Here is a 22212-nt window from a genome sequence, read left to right on the forward strand (position 1 = left end):
ACTTACCAACGTGTTGCAGAGACATATATATAATTAAAAAAAACTCTCTTGAATGTGCCTCTTTGGCCACAGTTTCATTGTGTGTGTTTTTTGTAACTGCATAAAAAAGTTTAGATGAAAAAAAAAAACCAGGTCAAAACTTCTACCACATATCTACAATATACTGCAATAATTTCAAAATTGGAAAAGACATCTAGTGTCCTGCGGTAGGTCGGATTGAGCACAGGGCTTTCCCTCTGAGTGCACTGTACCTTGTGATGAGTTTTCTAAGTAAGTCGAGGGAAAATGGAGTGTGAGAGGATGGGAGATTAAATGAGGCAAAGTGATTAGTGAAAGCCTTCCTGTGTAAGTGAGCCAATAGGCAGCTCCCTCGCTACAATCACGTTTGGGTGCCGAAAATAACCATACAGAAGATTATAATGAAATCTGCTAACAGTTTGGATAGTTCATGATTTAAAGTCTCGATTCCCATATAGTACATACACACACGCTGTCCAAGTCCAGCTTAATTACTGTAAGAATTAATCTGCATCTTGTGCTTTTAGAGCCGGTTCATATCCAAGACAGACAAACACAAAGACTGAACCATGAACTAAACTGTAGATGTTAATGCTTGGATTAGATGGAAATCTGCAGATGTTAGAAACTGCTGGTGTGTTTTCGCCACCTCTCTGTCCTGGTCTATGGAATAAACCTGACAGTTGTTGAAACACACAGAGCAACAGAGTGAGACAGCAAAAGACTCCTCCTTCATGTTGCTGCAGGAGGTGGAGGTATCATTCTGCAGCCTGTGTTTATTGTGGTGACAGCAATTGCCTCTCAGGGGTGATAACCTGTCCTGGGACACCAGAGAGCCACTGAAGAGCTGAGCTGTGTGGGCAGCACTCAGATCAAAGCTTTCTACTTTCTAAATACGGAGCATTCTTTTTCATACTCTGGAGACAGCGGATAGCATCCTAAATGCAAAGTGTGAGCATGTGTATTGCTCATTACCCAACAAGTCAGACTGATACAACACTCTAAAGTCAAGTTGTTTGACATTGCAAAGGCCAACGGATTTGATAGATCAAATAAACATTCTTACCCCGAAGAGACCCGCAGGACTCCCAGCAATCTCGGCCGACATTTCTGTCTGTAACAGGCTGTGGCGCACTCAGTTTTTAAGCTAGCGTGAATGTAGTGGTATAATGTGAAAGTAGACAACCTGGGGCATCCATTGGTGTCATCAAATGGCAACTATGTCATGCTGGCTTTTCTGTAGGGGGCTAAATAATGCTCCAAAGACAAAACTGGCATAGACATTTTTAAGAGGCAGTTAATTGACCTCTTACCTCGAAATATCTGAATACAAATGGGTTTTATGGGTACTGACAAGTCTCCTCATTACAGATATGCCCACTTTGTGCTAATCCCATGCAGCTTCTTGCAAAAAACATGCAGTTTTTTTGTATGCAGTGTTAATTTTGCTACTCTAAAAATGCGTTCTTTGAATACTTAATACTGCACTGGGGACCCTAAACAGTCTTTCATTGTATGAAACCATTTTTTGAAACTGGACCTCACCTTATTTAATGACCTACTGTGACCCTTAGGATAATCACAGCCTGATGAAAAATTACAATCACAAACTAGAGACCTTGAGCAATCACAGGATATATACTTTTCATAAACACATTTACAGTTAGGGGATTTCTGAGAAATTTCCTGAACATAAGTGCTCACCATCCAATCATGAAAAAATGCAAATCTTAGAACGCTCCAAATATCAAAAAGTTTTGATTCTTAATTACAGCATGGATTTTTTTATGGTGTTGCTCAAACTCTTGGTTTCTTAATGCTTTATTTTGGAGAGATTGTTGACCATTTATATCAGTTTTTAAGTGGTCAAAAATGGCAAAATGTTGCATCAAATTTGTGTAACAAATGGTATCTACATAAATATTGCTGCAACAACTTATGAGACATAACTGAACATGGGAATGGCCATCATATACTTCCATCATAATGTTCTAAGCTCCCATATACTCTCAAAGATTGAATAGGCGCCTAACCAAAACACAATGGTAATCACAGATTTGTGACTAGATAAAGTTGACACGCAGTGCTGCATCTCAAATTAATCTTCAGGTTCCCAGTTTTCAGGTGATGTATACAACAAATATTTGACCCACTGTCTCCACCTAAAGATCCCTTGTCCCCCTAAAAAAGACAAGAAAGGGTCTATTGTGGGTCTCTGAGGGATAATCTATCCAACATAATTTACCCACCAGCAGTCCAACAATGTTGCATGTTTTCAGTCAAATATTTATTCAGCAGTGACAAAGTAAAATCTCAGGTTTTATACTTTGTACAAGAACCTGTGAGATATACTGCACAGCCTTCAATACACTCAAACTCTCTGTACAAAGTCAGGCCAGGCCTCTCCCCAGAGACATAAACCTCCAGCCTGAGAACCGAGGGTCATGAGTTCCACTTCCTGCATGGGGGCTAATAATAGCGAGTTCACCCAAAGAGGCATCTCAAGGCTTTTGTTTGAAAGGCAGCTTTTCAAGCGTGTTGTTTTCCAACAAATCAACATCAGAGCTGATTCTCTCCATCTGCCTCCACCTCCACTGGCGAGGTGTGCGAGCGAGCGTACACAGCTATAAACACATGCATGGGTGCAAAAGCGTGCGCGTCCAACATGCACACATGCCATTAACATAGTCAAAGGCAGCCCTGTTTGAAGTCCAGCGGGCAGAGATATTGTGGCTGTCACCAAAGAAACACAGCATAACAGATTCAGCGGCGTCTCTGTCTCGAAGCCCACAGTGTAAACAGACAGCAGTGTGTGTGATGATGTCAGGCCTCAGGAGGACGAGGGGAGTCGACTGTGTGTTTCTTACCTCTGAACTTCTTTGGAGGGTTGTTGAGGTCCCCTGCGTCAGGCTGGACGACGCAGCGGTCATCCACCAAGCTGCAGACATAGACACATAATAATATAGTTAATCACTGATATCAATCTGTGTTTCACGTCTGTATTTTGTTTAACATAATGTGAATATTTGAGTATAATTAAGTATGTATGTATTCTCACTGATGACTGGGGGTGTAACAATACATCAATCTGGATCGATATGTCAATTCAATGATCAATGATCCAACAGCATTAATGCAAATAAAAACATCACTACAAATCGTCATCTTTAAGATGCGCCTTTTTTAAAATCCCCATGGCCTTTGTGTCACCATTTCCGTCCAATTACACCTCCTTCCTAAACATTCAAACAGCGCTAGCGGCCTTGCACCAGGCAGACAAGCATGCAGCCAAGAAAAAGGCAATGAGGATATTTACTGATATCATCTCATCTTGACCGCAGGCCCCTGAATTTATTTAAAATTGTATGGTGGCAAACTTTGTTATATCAGCAAATATTGAATCATTATCCAAAGAATTGATATAATCATGATGAAACCAGTGCTTAACACTCCTACTAATGACACACCCAGCTGCAAGGATGTCATCATAAAGTGGGGCTGCAAGTTAGATAGATGATAGCTAGCTAGATATGTAGATAGATGTACTTTACTGATCCCAAGTTGGGAAATTACTTTGTTAAAGCAGCAGTTTATTAAGGCATTGGACAGTGATACACATATTACACTAGAAGTGAAAAAAATGGCTCAATAGAAAAAATTAACCCTCAGCCTATTCTGTAAGAATAAGATATGTCTATGAAAAATCCATAGAATATACAACATCAAGAATATACTATAATACACTATAAATGAACTAAAATAACAATGCTAAATACTAAAAAATAGTGAAAAAAATTAAATATATCAATAGGATAACATAATACAAGTGTATATACATTAACAAGTGTGCAAATATGTTGAAGTTTTAAGAATGCAGTGACATAGAGTGGAAGAATGAAAATTTGCCATGTTCAAGGTTATTGAAGAGCAAAGCAGAGTAGAGTTTAGTTGGGACAGAACTGTACAGCTGAGAGTTCTCTGTTAGACAGAGGTGAGGTGTTGTAAAGAGATATTGCTTTGGGCAGGAAAGATTTCCTGTATCTGTCCTCTCTGTTATAGAAAGAGCTCCGCTGTCTGTCCAGCAGGTGGTGGAGAGGGTGGTCGGGATTATCAGTAATGGATAACTGTTTGTTCAGTGTCCTCCGCTCCATCACAGCCTCAAATGTGTCTGGTTTGCAGCAAATAATGGAGCCAGCCTTCTTAATCAGTTATGTTGAGTTATTATGTTTTTGTTATTTATTCTTGAGCCGAAGTAATTAGTCAAATTACAACATGAAAACACCAACCGCAAAATAATCAAATTATATTTTAATCCACTGATCTCTTAATAAGTTATGTTCTTAAGCATAAAGTGCCAAAAGTTAAGTGATTATAGCTTCTCAAATGTAAATATTTGGTAGTTTATTCTTCTATGGAGTAATAAGCAGAATATTCAGAAATGAAAATAATTGTTAGTTGAAGCCCTAAATTACTCATTTCTGAATTATTTCTGGATTAATAATTCAATGTAGTGAGTGTCAAAAATACTAAAAAATGCCTGTCAAAAATGCTCCAACACAAATGTGATTTAATTTACACAGGCGAGGTAGGCGAGTAGAAATTTTGCTAGAAAAATTTCTCAATTGATTAATGTTTTGACAATCAAATGAATGATTAAATTGGCTGACGTTATCAGCACAATAATTAAGAATCATTCACAAATATTTATAGAGATGTATTGTTATGTAACTCTGCTATCTGAGCTACTGTAAGCCACTCCATCTCTATAATCCCTGTGGGTTTGTGTGTAAACTGGTTTGGGTGTGTGTTAGTGGCCAAAACAAAGCATCCCAACAAAAGCTCCTGCAGTAAAAATCTCCACTGGCGTTTCCTACTTTCATTGAGAGCTCTGAAATAGCTGCGGCATATTTATTCTGAGACTCCACACAATAATGAAAATCATTCTGGAATGGATGACCTGTGGGCAGGCTGGAATTTCTGGTGACAAATTTAACTTTTACTGGCTTAGAATAACACTTGTCTGGACACGGGCCAAATCCCACATCCATTTCAAGCCTTTTTCCCGGGGAATGTCTACAGTTGTCCAAACAGACCCGTCTACTGCTCCAGACCGTACACCTCAAGGAACAAGACTGCAGACTTAAATTAAAAAAGTGAGAAAATATCCGGAAGTGTGAAGAAGAAATCACACAGACTATGTGCGTGTGAGCGTGCGTGTGTGCATGTGTGTGCGGTCATCGGCATGTGTGGACGATCATAATAACTTGCTAATCCAGTCAGCAATTAACATCAGTTTAACAGTTACACCTTTGAACAAACAGTGCAGGTCCTGTTGCAGGCTCACTGTACAAAGCAGCATTTTTAACATTTTTAACCTTTAATTTGCCCACAGACTCTGATCTCCAGTTACCAAACAGGAGCAGGGAATGCTGCTCAGCTGGAGACGCTGTACTTCTCATAGAGCCTTCTCTCTTCTCAATATGATTTCTTCCTCTAAGGGCAGATGATCTGGAGAATGCTGCTGGGTTGGTGGTTGTGCGTGGAAAAGATGGCTCCTGGCCAAATCTGTCATGACAGTTTTGTAAATATGTGCACTTGTATGTGTGTGTATGTGTGTGTGTGTGAGAGAGAGAAAGAGATTGTGTGTACGTGGGAAGTGCAGGAACTCGAGAAAGGCCACAATGTCTCTATAGTGACTCAGTCTTTGCTGTAGGTCATTCCATTTTTCATGAGTGGGAGGGGGTCTTGGACACTAAGCTGATAGCCCTGCTAGCATTACGGATGCTACAATATACAGCACCTTCCTAGAAATATACTATGGTTTCTACTAGCAAAGCATTAAGGCTTGTTTTGTCTTATTGCCCTGTTTTCACTAAGAACAGAAGAAGAAAGGTTAAATGCAACAAGTGTGACTCGTTATTGTGTCAGTGATATCTTAAAGTAATACTTCACCCACAAAATGATCATTTGTGTATCACTTACTCACCCAACGTTATGTTGAATTCATCTTTTCTCGCCAATGACTCCAGGGCAAACAAAGAATCATAAAAATTGAGAAAATTCATGATGAATTGAAGTAAAGGGGGTCTGCGTTAAACAACAGCAAAACTATATCAAAATATCCATTTGCAGACTCTCACACAGCTCATGCAGTATAAACCAAGTGTCATTTATCCAGTCTTATGGTCAGAACTTCCCAAACACATGCTTTTTCACTAAAACCTTACTATTTAAAACACACCACATAAACAGTCACACGCACAGATGAATAACACGCTTGGGCAAGCGTGTGCGTTTGAACTCAATGGAATGCACAAGCTGAGTTGAAACGCTTGAACTTGACCAGGTTCGCTAGTCGTCATTGTGTGTGACTGTGCAAGTGTTTTAAATAGTAAGGTTTTGGTGAAAAGGCATGTGTTTGGGAAGTACAGAGCATGCGACTGGATAAATTAGACTTGGATTATACTGCATGAGTTGTGTGCGAGTTTGGAAACGGATGTTTTAATATAGTTTTGCTGTTATTAAATGCGAAACCCTTTACTTCTCTTCATCAAGATTATTCTTCCATTTTGGATTCTTCATTTACTGTGGAGGCATGTGAGAAAAACAAAGTTTTCTTCATGAATACAATGTCATACGGGATGAGTAACAGATAAACAAATTATCATTTTGTGGGTAAAGTGTTCCTTTAAGACTACAATGCTCTAGGCCATTCTGCGATTCCCACAAATAGAGTAAATGATCAATATACATCTAACTGAATATCAGAACTGCTGTTATTGTGTTTATATGAGGTGGAACTAATGTACAAAAACAGCACAACATTGCTTTACCTGTGTGGGTGAATCAGTAGCTTGTAAACAGAGGTTTACCATTAGTGTTGTGTACTGCACGAAGCACCACCTCAGCATTTTTTTTTCTCACTTCAACTCTGCCCTCCACACCCACTCCTGCCACCCTCTCACAAACACACACACACACACACACACTTTATCATTAACTATGCATTTGCCGCCCATATATTTCCTTTTCTCCCAGCACTATCAGTGGCGGGGTCCGCCATGGCCAAGGCATCACATCAAAGGCCTCCCACTGTTTTCACAGCTTTCTTCCACAAGATAAACTGCAATCTTACATCCATTTATCTCCCCTTAACTACATATAATGCCTGTGACACATGCAAACAAACGTTTACACAGGGACACAAAATCCAGAGATGCTCTTTCTAAAGGCACCAAAATTTGGTTGTCACTTAATCAAACTTTCTAAAAAAGTGGTTAACAGTGGCCACTACTAGTGTGATTTCCTGCCTTACAAATGCTGCTCAGCTTAGAGTGAAACAGAGAAACAGAGAGAAGTGTGAAGCAGGCCCACACACATAATGTTAGGCCAGTGAGATGGACGTACCCCAGGGTGCTGATGAAACCATTGGTGGATCCCTCTGCGTACAGGGAGCAGATGTCCCCGATATGCAGGAAGCTCGACATTTTATCCGACATGTTTGACACACAGGGAACACCTACAGTGGAGGAAAGGAGAAAAAATTAGTAAAATGTTCCCAATGTTAGATGTGCTATCATCAAAAAAGCATAAAGAGCTGGGGTGTAAGAAAATATTGATACACTTAAGTAATGCGATATTATGTTTATTGATTTTTTATTGTTTGCTTTTTATTATCTTAATTTGTTCACCTAAAGAATCGTGCACTTCTACTTTATTTTTTACTGATAAAGGCAAATGTTACAAGGTAGTGCTATGATGTTGATCACACTGTTCTGATTAGTAGTGTGTTCTTTATACCAATGGTTCTCAACCTTTTTGTGTCAAGGACGGATGGATTACTAACCAGGTATAACGGGCACAGGCCCAGGGGCCCAAAGTGTCAGGGCCTCCCTAGATTCACTTGCAAAATGTCAAATTATCACGTACTGACCAGGAAGAGACTCAAAATGACCACAAAGACACCAAAAATGACAAAAAAAGACAGAAAATTACCCCAACGGAACAAAACGCCCCAAAAAAAGAACTACAAAGAGGCGCAAAACTTCCACAAAGTCTGTGTGTCTTGCTCCTGTGTAGGAGAGGTGGTGAGGCCTTTTTCTTAGCTGGGCCCACTGTCTCATAATTGCCAATGCAAGGACCCATAAATTGATAAACATTATGTCACGGACCGCCATAAGATTTTGCTTCAGGGAACCCCATCTGAAAAGATGTTGGTTGTTAGATATGATTAACCAGAATTCACTAGCTGTCAACTACAGTTGAGGAGACAACTGTGGAGGAAGTGAAACAATCTTATAATCAGAATAGTTATCACTCTTACTCATGCTGAGCTCAGTTCTATAGTAAATAGAGAAAATAAAAAGTTCCCCATTTTTGGGGAAACCCCTGTAACTCCCTCAAGGACCCCTGGGGGTCCCCAGACACATAGCTGAGAACCACTGCTTTATACTATAACCGTTTTCTTAAAATTAGATTTAAAAAGATCGCCTTGCTTATAGTATGGCAATATACTGAATCATCACCACTGTATTGTGATACTCACGTATCTCCAGATTATTGCCAATACACAGCCCTGCTAAAGAGCAGCAGAGGCATCCTTATTTCAAATCCCATTATGATAATATCTGTAATGATTGTGAAAATAATCTACAACTATTAAGATGCTGTTAAATAACACCAGTGGTGGATTCAGTTTGCATTTGCAGATATGATCATGTCAATACACTCACTAAATATCCACACACATATTCATATAGCCACTGAGTACTTAGCTGGCAGTGCAACTGTTAAAAAGCGAGGGTTCCCTCCCTGACAGGGTGAGACTTACTGATGCCACTCTCTCTATGTCTGACTGCAAGGATTTGCATAGAAGCTGCAGGGAAATTCTCTGCTGTTACTGTTGCCTGTTTGTGTCGTGGTTTGCAGGGCTACACAGTTAATGATTAGGGAGCTGCAGCCAGCCACTAGGAAGGTTTGTGCACCTGCAACAGGTCATCGCCGCTACAGCTGATATGTGAGCAGTGCAGGTCCACCTCACTCAGGTTATCTGAAGCACTGCGTCTCACTGAGGTCGATAAACCACACAGAAATACACTCAAAGAAATGGCCGTGTGTTGCAAGCCCAAAACTGTGACATAAATCACGAAACGGTCAGCTATTCCACAACAAAGGTGCGCATCTTCCCTGCAGGCCTTTTGATCCCACCAATAAAACCCACAGGAAACTTGAGCAAACGCGAAAGCGCTGTCATTGGATTCGGCATCCGCAATCACACTTTCACAGTTAATCCCAAATTACTGTCGGACTCATTTCTTTGGTTGTTTTTGACTGTGTGTACACGAGGACATCACAGGCGCTGGTCATGAGCTGGGAACATTTTGTTAACCATTTAAGGAGAGCGAACCAAATCTCTGTCCTCTCCGCTGCCAGCAGATAGAGATAGGAAGATGGTAAACTGCACAAGTTGTGCGCTCAACTTTACCTCGGTCGTGGTAAACGCTCGGGTGTTCAGCTTCTTCTGGACCGGCTAGGACAACATGACTGCGGCTCTCCTCTTCACCACCGGGCCGAGGGGCAGATCCAGCCGTCAGCGACTGTAATAATCCAGTTTTTAGTGTGTGTGTGTGTGTGTGTGTGTGTGTGTGTGACAGCTCTATCACCTTTCCGCGCCTGTCGGTGCTCCGGGGCTGTGTTCACTGAGGCAGGCAGCACACTGGCTCGGCTCAGCTGCCTGGCTCGCTGCCACTTCTTCTTCTTCTCAAGCGGCCGTAGTGTTGATAGCTGGGAAATGATGTCCATGTGGTCCCATCCCACCACCAGGGGAATCCAAGCTGTGCTCACACTGATTTTAACGGTGCAAAAAAAAAAAAAAGTCTCCTGTTGGATCGAAACTGTCAAACAGCATCACATTTATGGGTTTGTTTGATCATTCATCTGAATAATATTTTCAAGGGCGTCATTTGATGTACATTCAAACAACCTGAATCTGCTTTATTTACATATTTCATCATATTTTGCAATTTAGTCACTTTTCAAATAGAAATAAACACCAACATTCACTCCGGGCAGGAAAGAGTTACTTGTCTTACACCGCAGCCAGCTGACTGACCACGTGACTTTGCGGAAGTCAGGGTATCAACAACATGAGCACATCTTGAGCCGCGTCCTGCAAGTATGGCTCGCTGTTTTGCCTTGTTGTTAGTCTTTGGTTGCGTGAATGAAGCGCTGTGTAACCAGGGTTCATGCGGGGCTCAGTCACAACCCGCCGCCCCGCAGAGAGCAGCCGGCTGCGGCTGTGAGAGCCTGAAGAGAGCCGCTGCTGTGGAGCCTGTGGAGGACGGGACAGAGTCTGCAGAGCCAGCGGACAAATACTCCAGAAGCGCCAATGAGAGGCACCCTGAGGCCCAGGGAGAGGAGAAGAAGATACAAAGTCAGGTAATATACAGCTGTCCTTTTATTACTCTACTGGACAGCTCATAGTAGACAAGACATGCAACACATGTCCCTACTGAGACTTCTGCTCAATGGACCACCAGGGAATCTAGAAATGTTACTTCATATTATTTAAAACCTAAACTGAAATATAGCCTAAGGTACAGACCACATTAGATTAACTAAACAGGCATTAAAGTTGAACTGAGTTCGAGGATGATCTCCCTAACATGATGACTTCCACATAGGGGGCTCAGTACATACAAGTTAGACTGGTGTGGTATCCATTTGTCCATTTGAAGTGGTTCTCAAACTGTGGGGAGTCATTGCAGATGGAGCATGAATAACCAGGGATAAATATGGAGATGGATAAATTTTGAGCTAAGCAGGAAACATAAACAATAGTTTGCTGCAACCATCATGCTGAGCCTGATTTCACCAAAGTAAAATTTTCAGCTTCTGAAGAGGGGCATGACATACAAAGTTTGAGAACCACTGCCTTAAACAGACTAAAAACCCTCTCAGCAGCTGCACAGTTTTGCACTGCAAATCAGTTCAACTCATCTCAACCAGGTACCAAGTCGAGTGGATTTAAAAGGTAGTGGGTATTTTTTCGGCCAGTACCCTGTTTTTCCAAGTTTTTGTGTCTACAGGGAGAAACAGTTTTTGAAATTGGGCCAGCATTGAGTGATAGCGCTGCAACTGGCAGTGGCGAAATGGGTTGCAGTGTAACCACTCAAGGCAATTACCGTAAGCCTCCATTAGTAGCCTTAGTAGTAGGCTATTTTTTGCTTCAGTTGCTGAACTCGACAGGCCTGTATTTGAGACAGGCCTTAAATTCCTTTCACACCAAACTGTTGCTCAGCAAAGATGGAAAATACAATCAAATTGTTTATTTGAACCAGTATGAATTTTACTTGGATAAAAATAAGGCTTTGAATAACATGTCAATTATGTATTATGTTATGACACTTGTTGATTACAGCACCCAGCATACCAACACAACACCAGTTTATCCTGTTAAAACAATTTTCCTAACTTGGATTAGTCTTCATAAAAACACTTGACTCTTTTGATCAGTGGACCCTTACGGAAACAAGAAATATCAATATATATAACTTACTGGGTAATCGAGGAATGGAAACATAATCAGACTTTATGCCAGCCTCAGAGGAAGTGAGTCACCACTTGTTTTTCATCATGCTGGTAAATTTTAATGAATTATGGTCTTCTCTGGTGATCATGGTTTCAGTAAAATGAAATAAAATGAGCTAATGATGTGTAGCATCTCCATACTGACAAAAGTTTCAACATTTATATTTATATGTACAATCTAAACAGCTAATATTAGGTCAAGGGGAGAGTAAACAATCTGGTTTTATACATCCAAAGAACTTCTGTAAAAATAAACAGCTTGGCAACCAGACCAGGTGTCTAATCTTTATTCGTCAAAATGTGTAGCTACACCAGGCTAGAAAGAGAGACTAGGCATTTAATTGAAGTTTTACGATATGCGCCATCAATTTACATCCAATAGGGCTTTTACACACATGAAAGTCTGAGCACATTTTTCTTACATTGTATATGTTTGATCCAGTTAGTATGGGTTTCACATTGCAAATATGCAAGCACATTAAAGAACCATGCATGACATACCTGCGTGCTGTCGTCATCACCTACATGAGGTACATCTCCTTGTACTTGACACTGATTGGTTTATAGACAGGTTCTTCTGTCCTCTCCTGTTGTCTCTCTCTCATCCTCTGGGAAGGTAACGGAAAAGTGTCAGTTTTTGTCAATTTTTCACCAACTAACTCTTTATAAAGTTGTCTCCTCTTCTTGTGATGTGCTACTGTAGCTCCATGGTTCAGTTTGATCTGGACCGAGACCACCTCTTTGGGGCTGATCTTTGACAATAGTGATTTCAGTGTTGTTTCTGGTTAGACTAAAATGATTTTGCACTTTAACAAAAAGGTCCATCTCTGTAGGTGTCATTTCCATAATGTTGTCAGACTCTTATAATGACAATCTGAGTCTGTCAGTGGCAAAAAACAAGCACTTCTACTGGATGTAAATTGACATTTCATAACTGCCGCGAATGATTACATTGCAGCCTGTTTCACAGCTGCCAACTACAGGGTTAAAGGGATAATTTTGATCTTTTGAAGTGGGGTTGTATGGGGTACTTATTCATAGACTGTATATTACATACAATATGTTAGTTGGCAGGCTCCCAATTTAGAGAAGCAGACTGGAGTCTGACACGGAAGCTAAGCAATGTGCTGCTCTGGATTTGGGTCAGCAACAAATGTATTTTAACGACTTTAAAAAAATCTACATCAGTTTAAGTGTAGTCTATATTTAGAATATTTTCAATGCTTTACCTTGCTGTCAGAAAGTGATCTCCGACGGGAAAATGAAGCCATTACATTGCTCTATTAAAAGCGAGACTCGACTTATCTCATCAGATATCACTGTCTGACAGTAAGGTAAAGCAGTTATAATACTCTTGATATAGTGTATACTTAAACTGATACAGATTTTTTTTTTAATGTGGGACATTGTTTTTCAGGTACAAAAAATATGTTTGACTGGGCATGACCCCCATCCACAGCTGTACATTGCTTAGCTTCTGTGTCGGACTCCAGTCTGCTTCTCTAAATTGAGGGTGTGCCAACTGACATCTACTACGTGATACACTGATTATGAATAAATACCCCATAAAACCCCACTTCAAAAAATCTGATCCCTGATCCTATCCCTTTAAGGCTGAAAAATATCAAAGTGACCCTTTAATGGACTGATGAGCCTACTCGTTATTCGAGATACTCTCCAACAGTTTTTTTATTATTTCAGACTGCTTCCGAGACAGACCGCATGTTTGTGTTGCGGTTGAAATAAGTGGACTACCGTATTAATTCTATTTCCTTATTCACTAGTATTTATAGATTTCTCTCATCTGGTTCTGAGGAAAGGGCAATGTGTTTTATGCTCCAATGTGTCCCTCAACAAGCTTCTCCAATTAGATTGTTATTTTTGGCAAGGGTTAGAGAGGAGTTAAGGTCATAGCCGGGGTTTGCCAATCCTAGTGAAGCAGTCTGACTGCCTCAGAGTCAGTTCGAGGCATGAAGCTCCCTGTGCTCTGTGAAACCTCAGGCAATATTAGACAACAGGCTCTGCACAATACACAGATAATTCAGTGTAGGTGACATGTGGTGCTGTGCTGTAGGACAAATTGGAGGAAAAGCGAATTACAGCTATGCGTTTCAAAGCTGCATTAACGCTGCATTTAAATAGCACAAATATGTAAATAGCCAACTGTCAGTCTCATAATGATCTCCTCTCCTGAGTTATGCTTTGTATTATCTCATACATTTACTCATTACATTTTATTTGTACCCTTTTACTGCTGTTGATATGATTTTATAACTGCACTGTATGCCTTTGACATGAACTTCTGGAGTTTATGGCGGTATTGTGCAGCCTAATGATCTGATTACTCCCAAGTGTAGAATAGATTAAGTTTCCAGCCTTTTTAAAGACTCTTAATCCTGTTACTTCCGTAACTTTCTTCAAACATTTCTGTCTGCATGTGAAAGCACTTACAAAAGGTTATTTCCTGCTACAGATGGTGCTGATTTCTGGAGGAGAGTTCCTGATGGGAACGGACAACCCAGCCATCCCTGCAGATGGCGAGGGTCCTCAGAGGCTGGTGCATGTGGACTCCTTCTACATGGACATCCAGGAAGTCTCTGTCAGACAGTTTGAAAGCTTCGTCAATGCCACAGGATACATTACTGAGGTATGTATGTGTCTATCTATCTATCTATCTATCTATCTATCTATCTATCTATCTATCTATCTATCTATCTATCTGTGTTTAATGCTATGAGGTTAACAGACATCCCCTCGGCTCATAACGTTTTTATCCTTGTGCTTTTAGGCAGAGAAATTTGGAGACTCATTTGTATTCGAGGGGATTTTGAGCGAGAGTGTGAAGAACCAAATCAGCCAGGCAGTAAGTGTGATTATTCAACAGCTGACACACCTGTACAACTCACTTTTTTTCTGACACTACTCCAGTATGAAGTGTTGTTAGTGCCACGATTATTAGTCTCAGCCTTTTGGAGCCCTGTAGAAAGACTTCAGACATGTACACCTTGATCGTTTTTCTTCATCAGGACACACGCAAACATGAAATGACTCACAGCTGGGCACACTCTCTTTGTGGTTGCCCTGGAAATTTGGAGCAACTTGGGGCCAGAGGAAGAAGTTCACATGCTTTGTTGTTCAAGTTGGACAGAGTTTCGGTTTCCTGCTTTTTGAGTCACTCCAACATCAAAAGTGCACCTGCCTACTTACTAAGGCTGCAGCTAACAACTATGTCAGATAACATGGCATGGAAGCCATGCGAGGAGAAGAAAGACCACCCTTGTGTGTTTATTGAAACATAATGTGAGAGAAAATTAACAATCTCCATGTTGCGTGTCTGTCAATTTGTCCATGTAATGTTATATTGATGTATGTGAGCATCTGTAGAGTAATCTATGTGCACTAAGCCCATTTCTGCAGGACTCTCCAGCCTTGGGTTGCACATATTTTTGGCTCTAGATAGACCAGACGACATGTACTACTGTTATTTAAGAGTCTTGCGAATGTTCACAGATTGGTTGTAAGAAGCTTGAGCACAGCAGGCCTCCCACAGACGAAAGCCAGAATTTACTGCTTCATCTCAGCTGTCATGTGCAGCCTGATCATGTGGCTGAGAAGATGCTGTGTAGCCATTAGTGTGGCAACACTGGAAAGCATTAGTACCATTGCAATCATACACGCTAAAGACAATTCTAGATGAACCCTGCAGCGTGTTTATGGGAGAGAAAATGGAATGAAGAGTATGAAAGAAGCATAATATTAGCCAGTAATCGTTGTACCCATAACTTTGTTATTAGGTGGCTGCTGCCCCCTGGTGGCTTCCAGTCAAAGGGGCCAACTGGAGGCACCCTGATGGTCCAGACTCTGACATCACAGACAGGTAGAAAGATGCTCCATATATGCTAGAAACCCCCAAACGCTCATTTTCACCTTTTTTTTTTTGTTATATCAGATTAAAGGTTCACATTTTTTTCTGTCTTAAAACAATACTGGCACATTGATATGTACATTGAAACCATGTTTTGTTTACTGTTACAGTTCTTACAGTTACCATACTGGTCATGGAAGTGATTTTAGTGTAAGCAATGGGGAACAAAATCTGCAGTGCCCTGCTGAAGTTCAGAAAAAGCAAATATAAGGCTTCAGCAGTGAGTGAGACAAATATTGTGGGTTTGTCTGAAGTTATGGTCTTTTTTGTCCCTCCACTGCAACTCTTCATGGAAACATTTTATCCAGAAAACACCAGGAATTTGGCACTGAAAAGACTAAGTTTGGATCAAACCTGCTGCTGACTGCTGTAGTTTCATGTGAGCTTCTTCTGCACTTCCAAATGCATTTTGAACAGAGCAATGACTGCAGATTCTGCTCCCCATCACCCACCCTGGAAATAATATACTTATATAATACACTTTAAAAGACTGAAGTCTTGGTTATTAAACCTTGTAATGAGCCAACCTCCCAGTGATTTATGTTTTTCTTGAACGTCATCCATGATGGGTGTCAGAGGTAAGATCTGATGGCGCTGACGTCTTACAGAGTTGACAGAAAGTTATATTAAATTCATTTCACAGCAGTCGTAGTAAGCATCTTCATGCTAATCAAAATACTCATTGTTAAATCATAATTCTTATTTAGTTTTGATTTAGAAGGGCTATGGATTTGACATGTTACAGTTGAGACAAACTCGATAGCAATATTATTTAATGAATTACTCAAAAAGTAGAAAGCTTACCAGTGCTTGAGCAGCACTTCAGCTTTTTAGAAACCAGGAAGTGAGACAGGAGTCCTTTGGATATAGTTTACCCCTTTATATGCCTGATTAAATGATGTTTTTGTAGAAAACTGACAGAGTTGACAGGTCTTTAAAGGGCCAACATTTTCACAAAAAATATATTCAAAACAAAGATGATTAATGCAGTACATTTTTACACCAATGTTATCAGTACGTACTGTTTGTTTCAGATTTTTGATTGTTTGAAGTCATATATTCTTGTTTGGGACAAGGCTGTTTGGCTCAGGGCAAGTTCAGAAGTTTAAAAATGAAGCTTTGGTGTTTCAAAGGGTTAGTTCAGATTAACTAAAGGCACACAATAACGCAAACAAGCCAACAGATCGAGGCAGTGGTAGAACAGCAGCTCCCGTGTTCAGTGAGGCAAAATTACTGTTTTTGTCAATGGAGTCAGGAGAACACAGAAAATTTTCACTTTCAGTTAGTTCCCCATCTTAAAGGGCTGTCTGTTTAGGAAGTACTGAGCATACGACTGGATAAATGAGACTTGGATTATATTGCATGAGTTGTGTGAGAGTTTGTAAAATGATCTATTGATATAGTTTTGTTGTTGTTAAATGCGGACCCCTTTTACCTCATTACATCAAGAATTTTCTCAGTTTTGGGATTCTCCGGTTACTGGAGGGATGTGAGAAAAACAAAGCTTTCTTCACAAATTCAAAGTAAAATGGTCCTAGTAATTAATATGCAAATGGTCATTTGGGGATGACGTATCTCTTCAAGACAGACTCCATTAAGTTTTAAGTATTAATTCAAAAGCAAAATCTCACCTGTCTCTTTTATCTATCTTTTGGCCAAAGCAAACTGATAAAACAAAATACAAGCTCAGTTATTAACCTGAAACTTGTTTTGTTTTGTTTTTTGTAGGCTGGACCATCCTGTTCTACATGTGTCCTGGAAAGATGCAGTCGCCTACTGTTCCTGGGCCAACAGGAGACTTCCTACAGAGGCAGAATGGGAGTACGCCTGCAGGGGCGGCCTCAAAGACAGGTACAATATTTACTATAACTAACTAACTATAAAACACACCAATGTGCTTGCATATGTGCTGCAGTTTTCATACAGTATGTCTCCTGTCAGTGTCCTGATATACTGCCCCTGTAATTAGACTCTACCCCTGGGGAAACAAGTTGAACCCGAAAGGACAACACTACGCCAACCTCTGGCAGGGGGATTTCCCAAACCATAACTCTGGAGAGGATGGATACATCAAAACTTCACCGGTAAGGCAGATACGGGAAGATGAGAAATGCCACAGTTATGGGTGTGTTAAAGACGCATCATATTTCAGGTCAGGGATGAGGAAGAGTGACTGTGCTCATGAACTGGAAACAGGTTTATAATTGAGCCACTGCTTATAGAATCTACAGGAAATGAAAGGTGCTGGAGATAAGAGCTCATCTCAGATGTTGATAAAGTCACACCAGCAGCTCACAGCTTCCAGAGATCAAATGAATAACTATTAGATAATATTAATCCAATCTCTTTTACCACATGGGGAGCTTTAAAGCTCTGACTTAGAGGTATCAATCATGAATGTATGCACTAAAATCCTTAAAGGAGAAGAGTCTTTTTTTCTTCTTTGTGTATGCGTGTAGGTATATACAGATATGTATGTGTATATATGTATGTATTCATGTATGCATATATATATATTGTATGTGTGTGTATGTATATGCACACTCATACTAGCCTACTTCATTTTCTTATTTCTCAATCATTTTCTCTTTTTTATTTTATTATTATTTTCTTATTTCTTTATATTTATTTTCTCTACTTTTTTCCCACTTTGAAATATATTAACATTGTTGGGATGCTATAAGTATGAAAAACATCATATGAAAGCAAATGTGAATTTTTATTAACTCCTGCAAGCCTTCAATAACGTATTTGTATAAAAAAAAAAAAAAAACTGACAGGTATGAGCTGCTGAAGGAAAGTGCATCCATCTGGTCCCACTAGCTGAAAATACAGGGACGTTTATGCTTCGCTGATTATGAAATCACAAATGTTACATTTAACAATTTATTTTAATTACTGTCTCATTTAAGCAGCTTTGCATGTTGGGAAATAGAAGAAAAAACAATGAAGAAAATCAGATTGGACTACCTGTTAATCCAGATGGAACATTAAAAATTCTGTATTTGTGAGTCTCTTCTTTGATGCTTTCTGGAGTAACATGTGCTTCAAATAAAAATCTTAATTAGACCGCATATTAATGGCATTTTTCTTCCCCTATTCCCTGCAGGTGATGTCCTTTCCCGCCAATGGTTTTGGGTTGTATGACATGGTGGGGAATGCTTGGGAATGGACTTCAGACTGGTGGACTGTGCATCACACCACAGACCAGCAACACAACCCAGTAAGAACACATCACCTGTAAGCTTTCTGAGTCTTCCAGGTTTAGTTTTAGCTCTGATGTCTCATCTTTTCTTTTTTTGAGCAAGGTCTTTCTAAGTGTTTTCATTTTCACATTACATCTCAGGTACAAACAGGCATACACATATATCCATTAAACATACCCAGGTAACCACAAAAGTCAAATAAATAACACAAATAAATTGAAATGATAAGGAAATCAGTTACACTGTCATGCTGTCAGCGTCCATACCAGTTCTAAAAATGCCGCCAAGTATGACATTTCCAAGTAAACCTTCCGACAGTATATCTAATCTTCTCCAGTTTAAGAGGATACATGGCTTCCCTGATTCACCGACTATATGTTAGTGGAACAGGATCTTTCCATTTAAACAGTATAAATCTCCTGGCCAGGTGAGAACAGAAGGCCAGCATGTTGATTTGCCAGCTGCTGAGAGGGGCGTCTACCAGGGCTTCACCAAACATTGCACTCAATGGGGACGACTCAAACGTTATCCACATATTTTAGAGAAGATCTCAAAGATGGTTTGTCAAAATGTGTTAAGCCTTGGACATGTCCAAACACGTGCAACAGGGTGGCTGGAGCTTACCTGCATCCATCGCAGTGGGATCTATGTCAGCTTTAATCTTGACTTTAGATCGATGCAGACAGTGTACAGCTTTGAATTGAATAACAGCATGCCTAAGACATATTGAAGAGGAGAAGATTTCTCCTATCATTTTTTGCCAAGTTTCCTCTGAAATTGGTGCATCTAAGTCTGTTTCCCATTTATTTTTTGTGCGTGTTCAGTAGTTCATAAATAATTCTCATAGCCTGAGTTGTGACCGATTTACAGTTAAAAATTGAGTCCAACAGAAAAGTGTGAGGGCATGATGGAAAGCAGGCTCATATCTCACCATTTCTGTCTCTGTTCAGACAGGTCCTCCATCAGGCACCGACAAGGTGAAGAAGGGAGGGTCCTACATGTGCCACAAGGTAAAGAAGACAACCACTTTTTTTATGCTTTATGCTCTAAAGCTATAAACAAAAGATCAAGTTTAATACCTCGATTATCAAACGTGAAGGCCAGTGTGAGATCAGATTTTAAGGGCAATGAGGTCTTTCAGGTCAGTGAAAACAAAGTAGTTCTGGATGGCAAGTATTGAATCCAGGCAACAACAGCTCTAACACAAGCATTTCTAAAGGGGAAAGGTGATTTCTGGATTAATCTCCACCTGTTTGAGTACAAAGAGAGAAAATGCAGCCTCTCTTCTCTTCCTGGTACGTGAGACTAAAGTAGTTGCCTCGTCACTTGCACAGCGACTCTGTTTGTCTGGTTTAAAAAAAAAACTTGAAAAGTATAAAATGGAGAGAACAAGAGAACTCATAGCAACGCATATGATACATTTACTTTATCTGCAACTCCACTTGAGCCGCCCACTACCAGTGACCATTCCAGTTTGCCTACCACCGGCATTGGTTGCCATGGGAATGTGACTAATTGCATGCAAAATAAGTTGCGAGCACAGAGGTCTGGTTTGTTTCATATGAATAAACCATGCGAGGGAGGAGAGGACAGCAGTCAGACATACTTAATGAATGAGCACAAATAGGCTCGCTACAAGACGAAATTAGAAATACAATAAATAATGTATAAATAATATAAATAAAATGGTGGCTGTGTGATTGTCTTTACTGTTTGCATTTTATTTACTGTTACAAAGCAGCTCCATAAATTAATTGACAGTAAATTTCCCTCTCTCCTTTCCCCCTCCTCCAGTCTTACTGTTACAGATACCGATGTGTAGCCCGTAGCCAGAACACTCCAGACAGCGCAGCCTCTAACCTTGGTTTCCGCTGTGCCTCCCCGGAGCAACGGTGATGCTTGTTTTATACACATGGTCCATTATTCCAGCTGCTCTCTAACTCAAGTGTTGATTGTAGAATGAAGCAATGAAAGGAATTTAATAGAGGCTTTCTTATGTGCCATCTCACTGATGTGAAATTGAGAGTGTCTTTATATTTATATTATATGACTCTATATTTTTACTTATACTTTTTACACAAGAATTGAATAGAAAAGGCAGCTGTTCCTACGTCTCTGTTCTCTTTATGCCTCTGAGCACAGGTGGAGAGAGCACTTAACTCAAGTCGTTTCTGCTTGGGTCAGAGAACTTTCAGTGGCGTGGTCTTGCAAATGTCAAAGAAGTCTTTGTAAGTTATTGTATATGTTTTCATCAGCGGGTCGCTGTGATTTGGACTGAATGTCAATGTAAACTGTACACTTGATATTTAAAGCAATGCATCACTGACAGAATTACCATTTCTAATTCAAGTAGTCATGCTGTGTTACCTTGAATTTGTTTAGAAAACAGTGTTTTTCTCGCATGCCTCCACGGAAAATGGTTAAAATACTTATTTATTGGTTGATTGGGGACCATTTACCAACGGTAAAGCTATATCAGAACATCCATTTACACACTCTTACACAAGTCTTGCAGCATAATCCAAGTCTCATTTAACTAGCTGAATGCACAGTACTTCCCACATGCATTTTAGAAAAAAAAAACCCTCAGTATTTGGAGTCTGACTTTGAAGAGAACATAGATAAGTTTCACTTAGGAAGTAATGAGCAATACGACTGGATAAATGAGACTTGAAAAAGTTTGTAAATGTATGTTTTGATATAGTTTTGCTGTTGTTATAAATATGGTCACCAAGCAATTACTAAATCAATATGTTAGTCTTTTTCTCTTGAGGCATGTGAGAAATACTGTGAAGCATTGCTAGGGAGATGGCCCCTGTGACCTGGCCCCAGATGAGTGGATGAAAGTGGATGGATGGGTGGGTGGGTGGCATGTGAGAAAATCAAAGTTTTCGTCATGAATTCAAGGTAACATGGCATGACTAACTGATATACATATGGTCATTTAGTGGGTGAAGTGTTCCTTTAATGATGAAGTGGAATTGCTGTAAAATGACCCTGCTGTGGGATTAACAAAGAGATTATTTCATCTTAAAAGTACTGTAATATAGTTTTGACCAAAGCTGATAAATTTTGTGACAAATGGGAATTTAAACAGCCTCTTTTGTCTTTCTCTTTGTGTGTGTATTTGTGTTCTAATTTGAAGTCAGTAATTTCCTGACTTTTTTCTATGAAGATTTTTGTTTAACACTGTGTGTATAATTTCCGTTACCTGAAAAGCACTGGATTTTTTTAATTAGCCATAACAATAATAATAAAAAAACTTAACTAATGCTAAACCTCAAGGTGCTACTTTGCTATTACTCCGAGTTTTATGATTACTGACCTCTGTGGCGACCATATAAAGAAGGTTTAATAAGGTAGTTATAGTTCAGCATCCACCAGAGGGCAGCACCTGCTCAAATATCTATCTGTCTTTCTGTCCGTCTGTCTGATTTAAGAGTGTATGTACAGTACTTGTGTCTTTCACACCCA

At 39.9% G+C, this 22212-nt stretch overlaps 2 protein-coding genes across 4 annotated transcripts in view; one reads left to right on the forward strand and one right to left on the reverse strand.

Moving 5' to 3' along the window:
* LOC126385721 (inositol 1,4,5-trisphosphate receptor type 1) overlaps positions 1-9923 on the reverse strand; it is a 101032-nt gene extending 91109 nt beyond the window's left edge. For all 3 annotated transcript variants that reach the window (XM_050037606.1, XM_050037605.1, XM_050037604.1), the window contains exons 1-3: positions 9681-9923; positions 7426-7537; positions 2886-2956 (exon numbers count right to left, since the gene is read on the reverse strand). In XM_050037606.1, coding sequence (XP_049893563.1) covers positions 2886-2956; positions 7426-7537; positions 9681-9819 — 322 coding nt within the window. In that variant the 5' untranslated portion in view covers positions 9820-9923. The remainder of the gene's footprint in view (positions 1-2885; positions 2957-7425; positions 7538-9680) is intronic.
* Positions 9924-10074: 151 nt separating this feature from the next.
* sumf1 (sulfatase modifying factor 1) lies at positions 10075-21981 on the forward strand. Its single transcript, XM_050037608.1, has 9 exons — positions 10075-10455; positions 14081-14254; positions 14396-14470; positions 15402-15484; positions 17261-17383; positions 17502-17616; positions 18642-18755; positions 19689-19748; positions 20533-21981. The coding sequence occupies exons 1-9, from the start codon at positions 10195-10197 to the stop codon at positions 20632-20634; spliced, it is 1107 nt and encodes a 368-aa protein (XP_049893565.1). The 5' UTR covers positions 10075-10194; the 3' UTR covers positions 20635-21981.
* The last annotated feature ends 231 nt before the right edge of the window (positions 21982-22212 follow it).

Source organism: Epinephelus moara, chromosome 24 (assembly GCF_006386435.1).
Source record: "Epinephelus moara isolate mb chromosome 24, YSFRI_EMoa_1.0, whole genome shotgun sequence".
NCBI lineage: Eukaryota > Metazoa > Chordata > Actinopteri > Perciformes > Serranidae > Epinephelus > Epinephelus moara.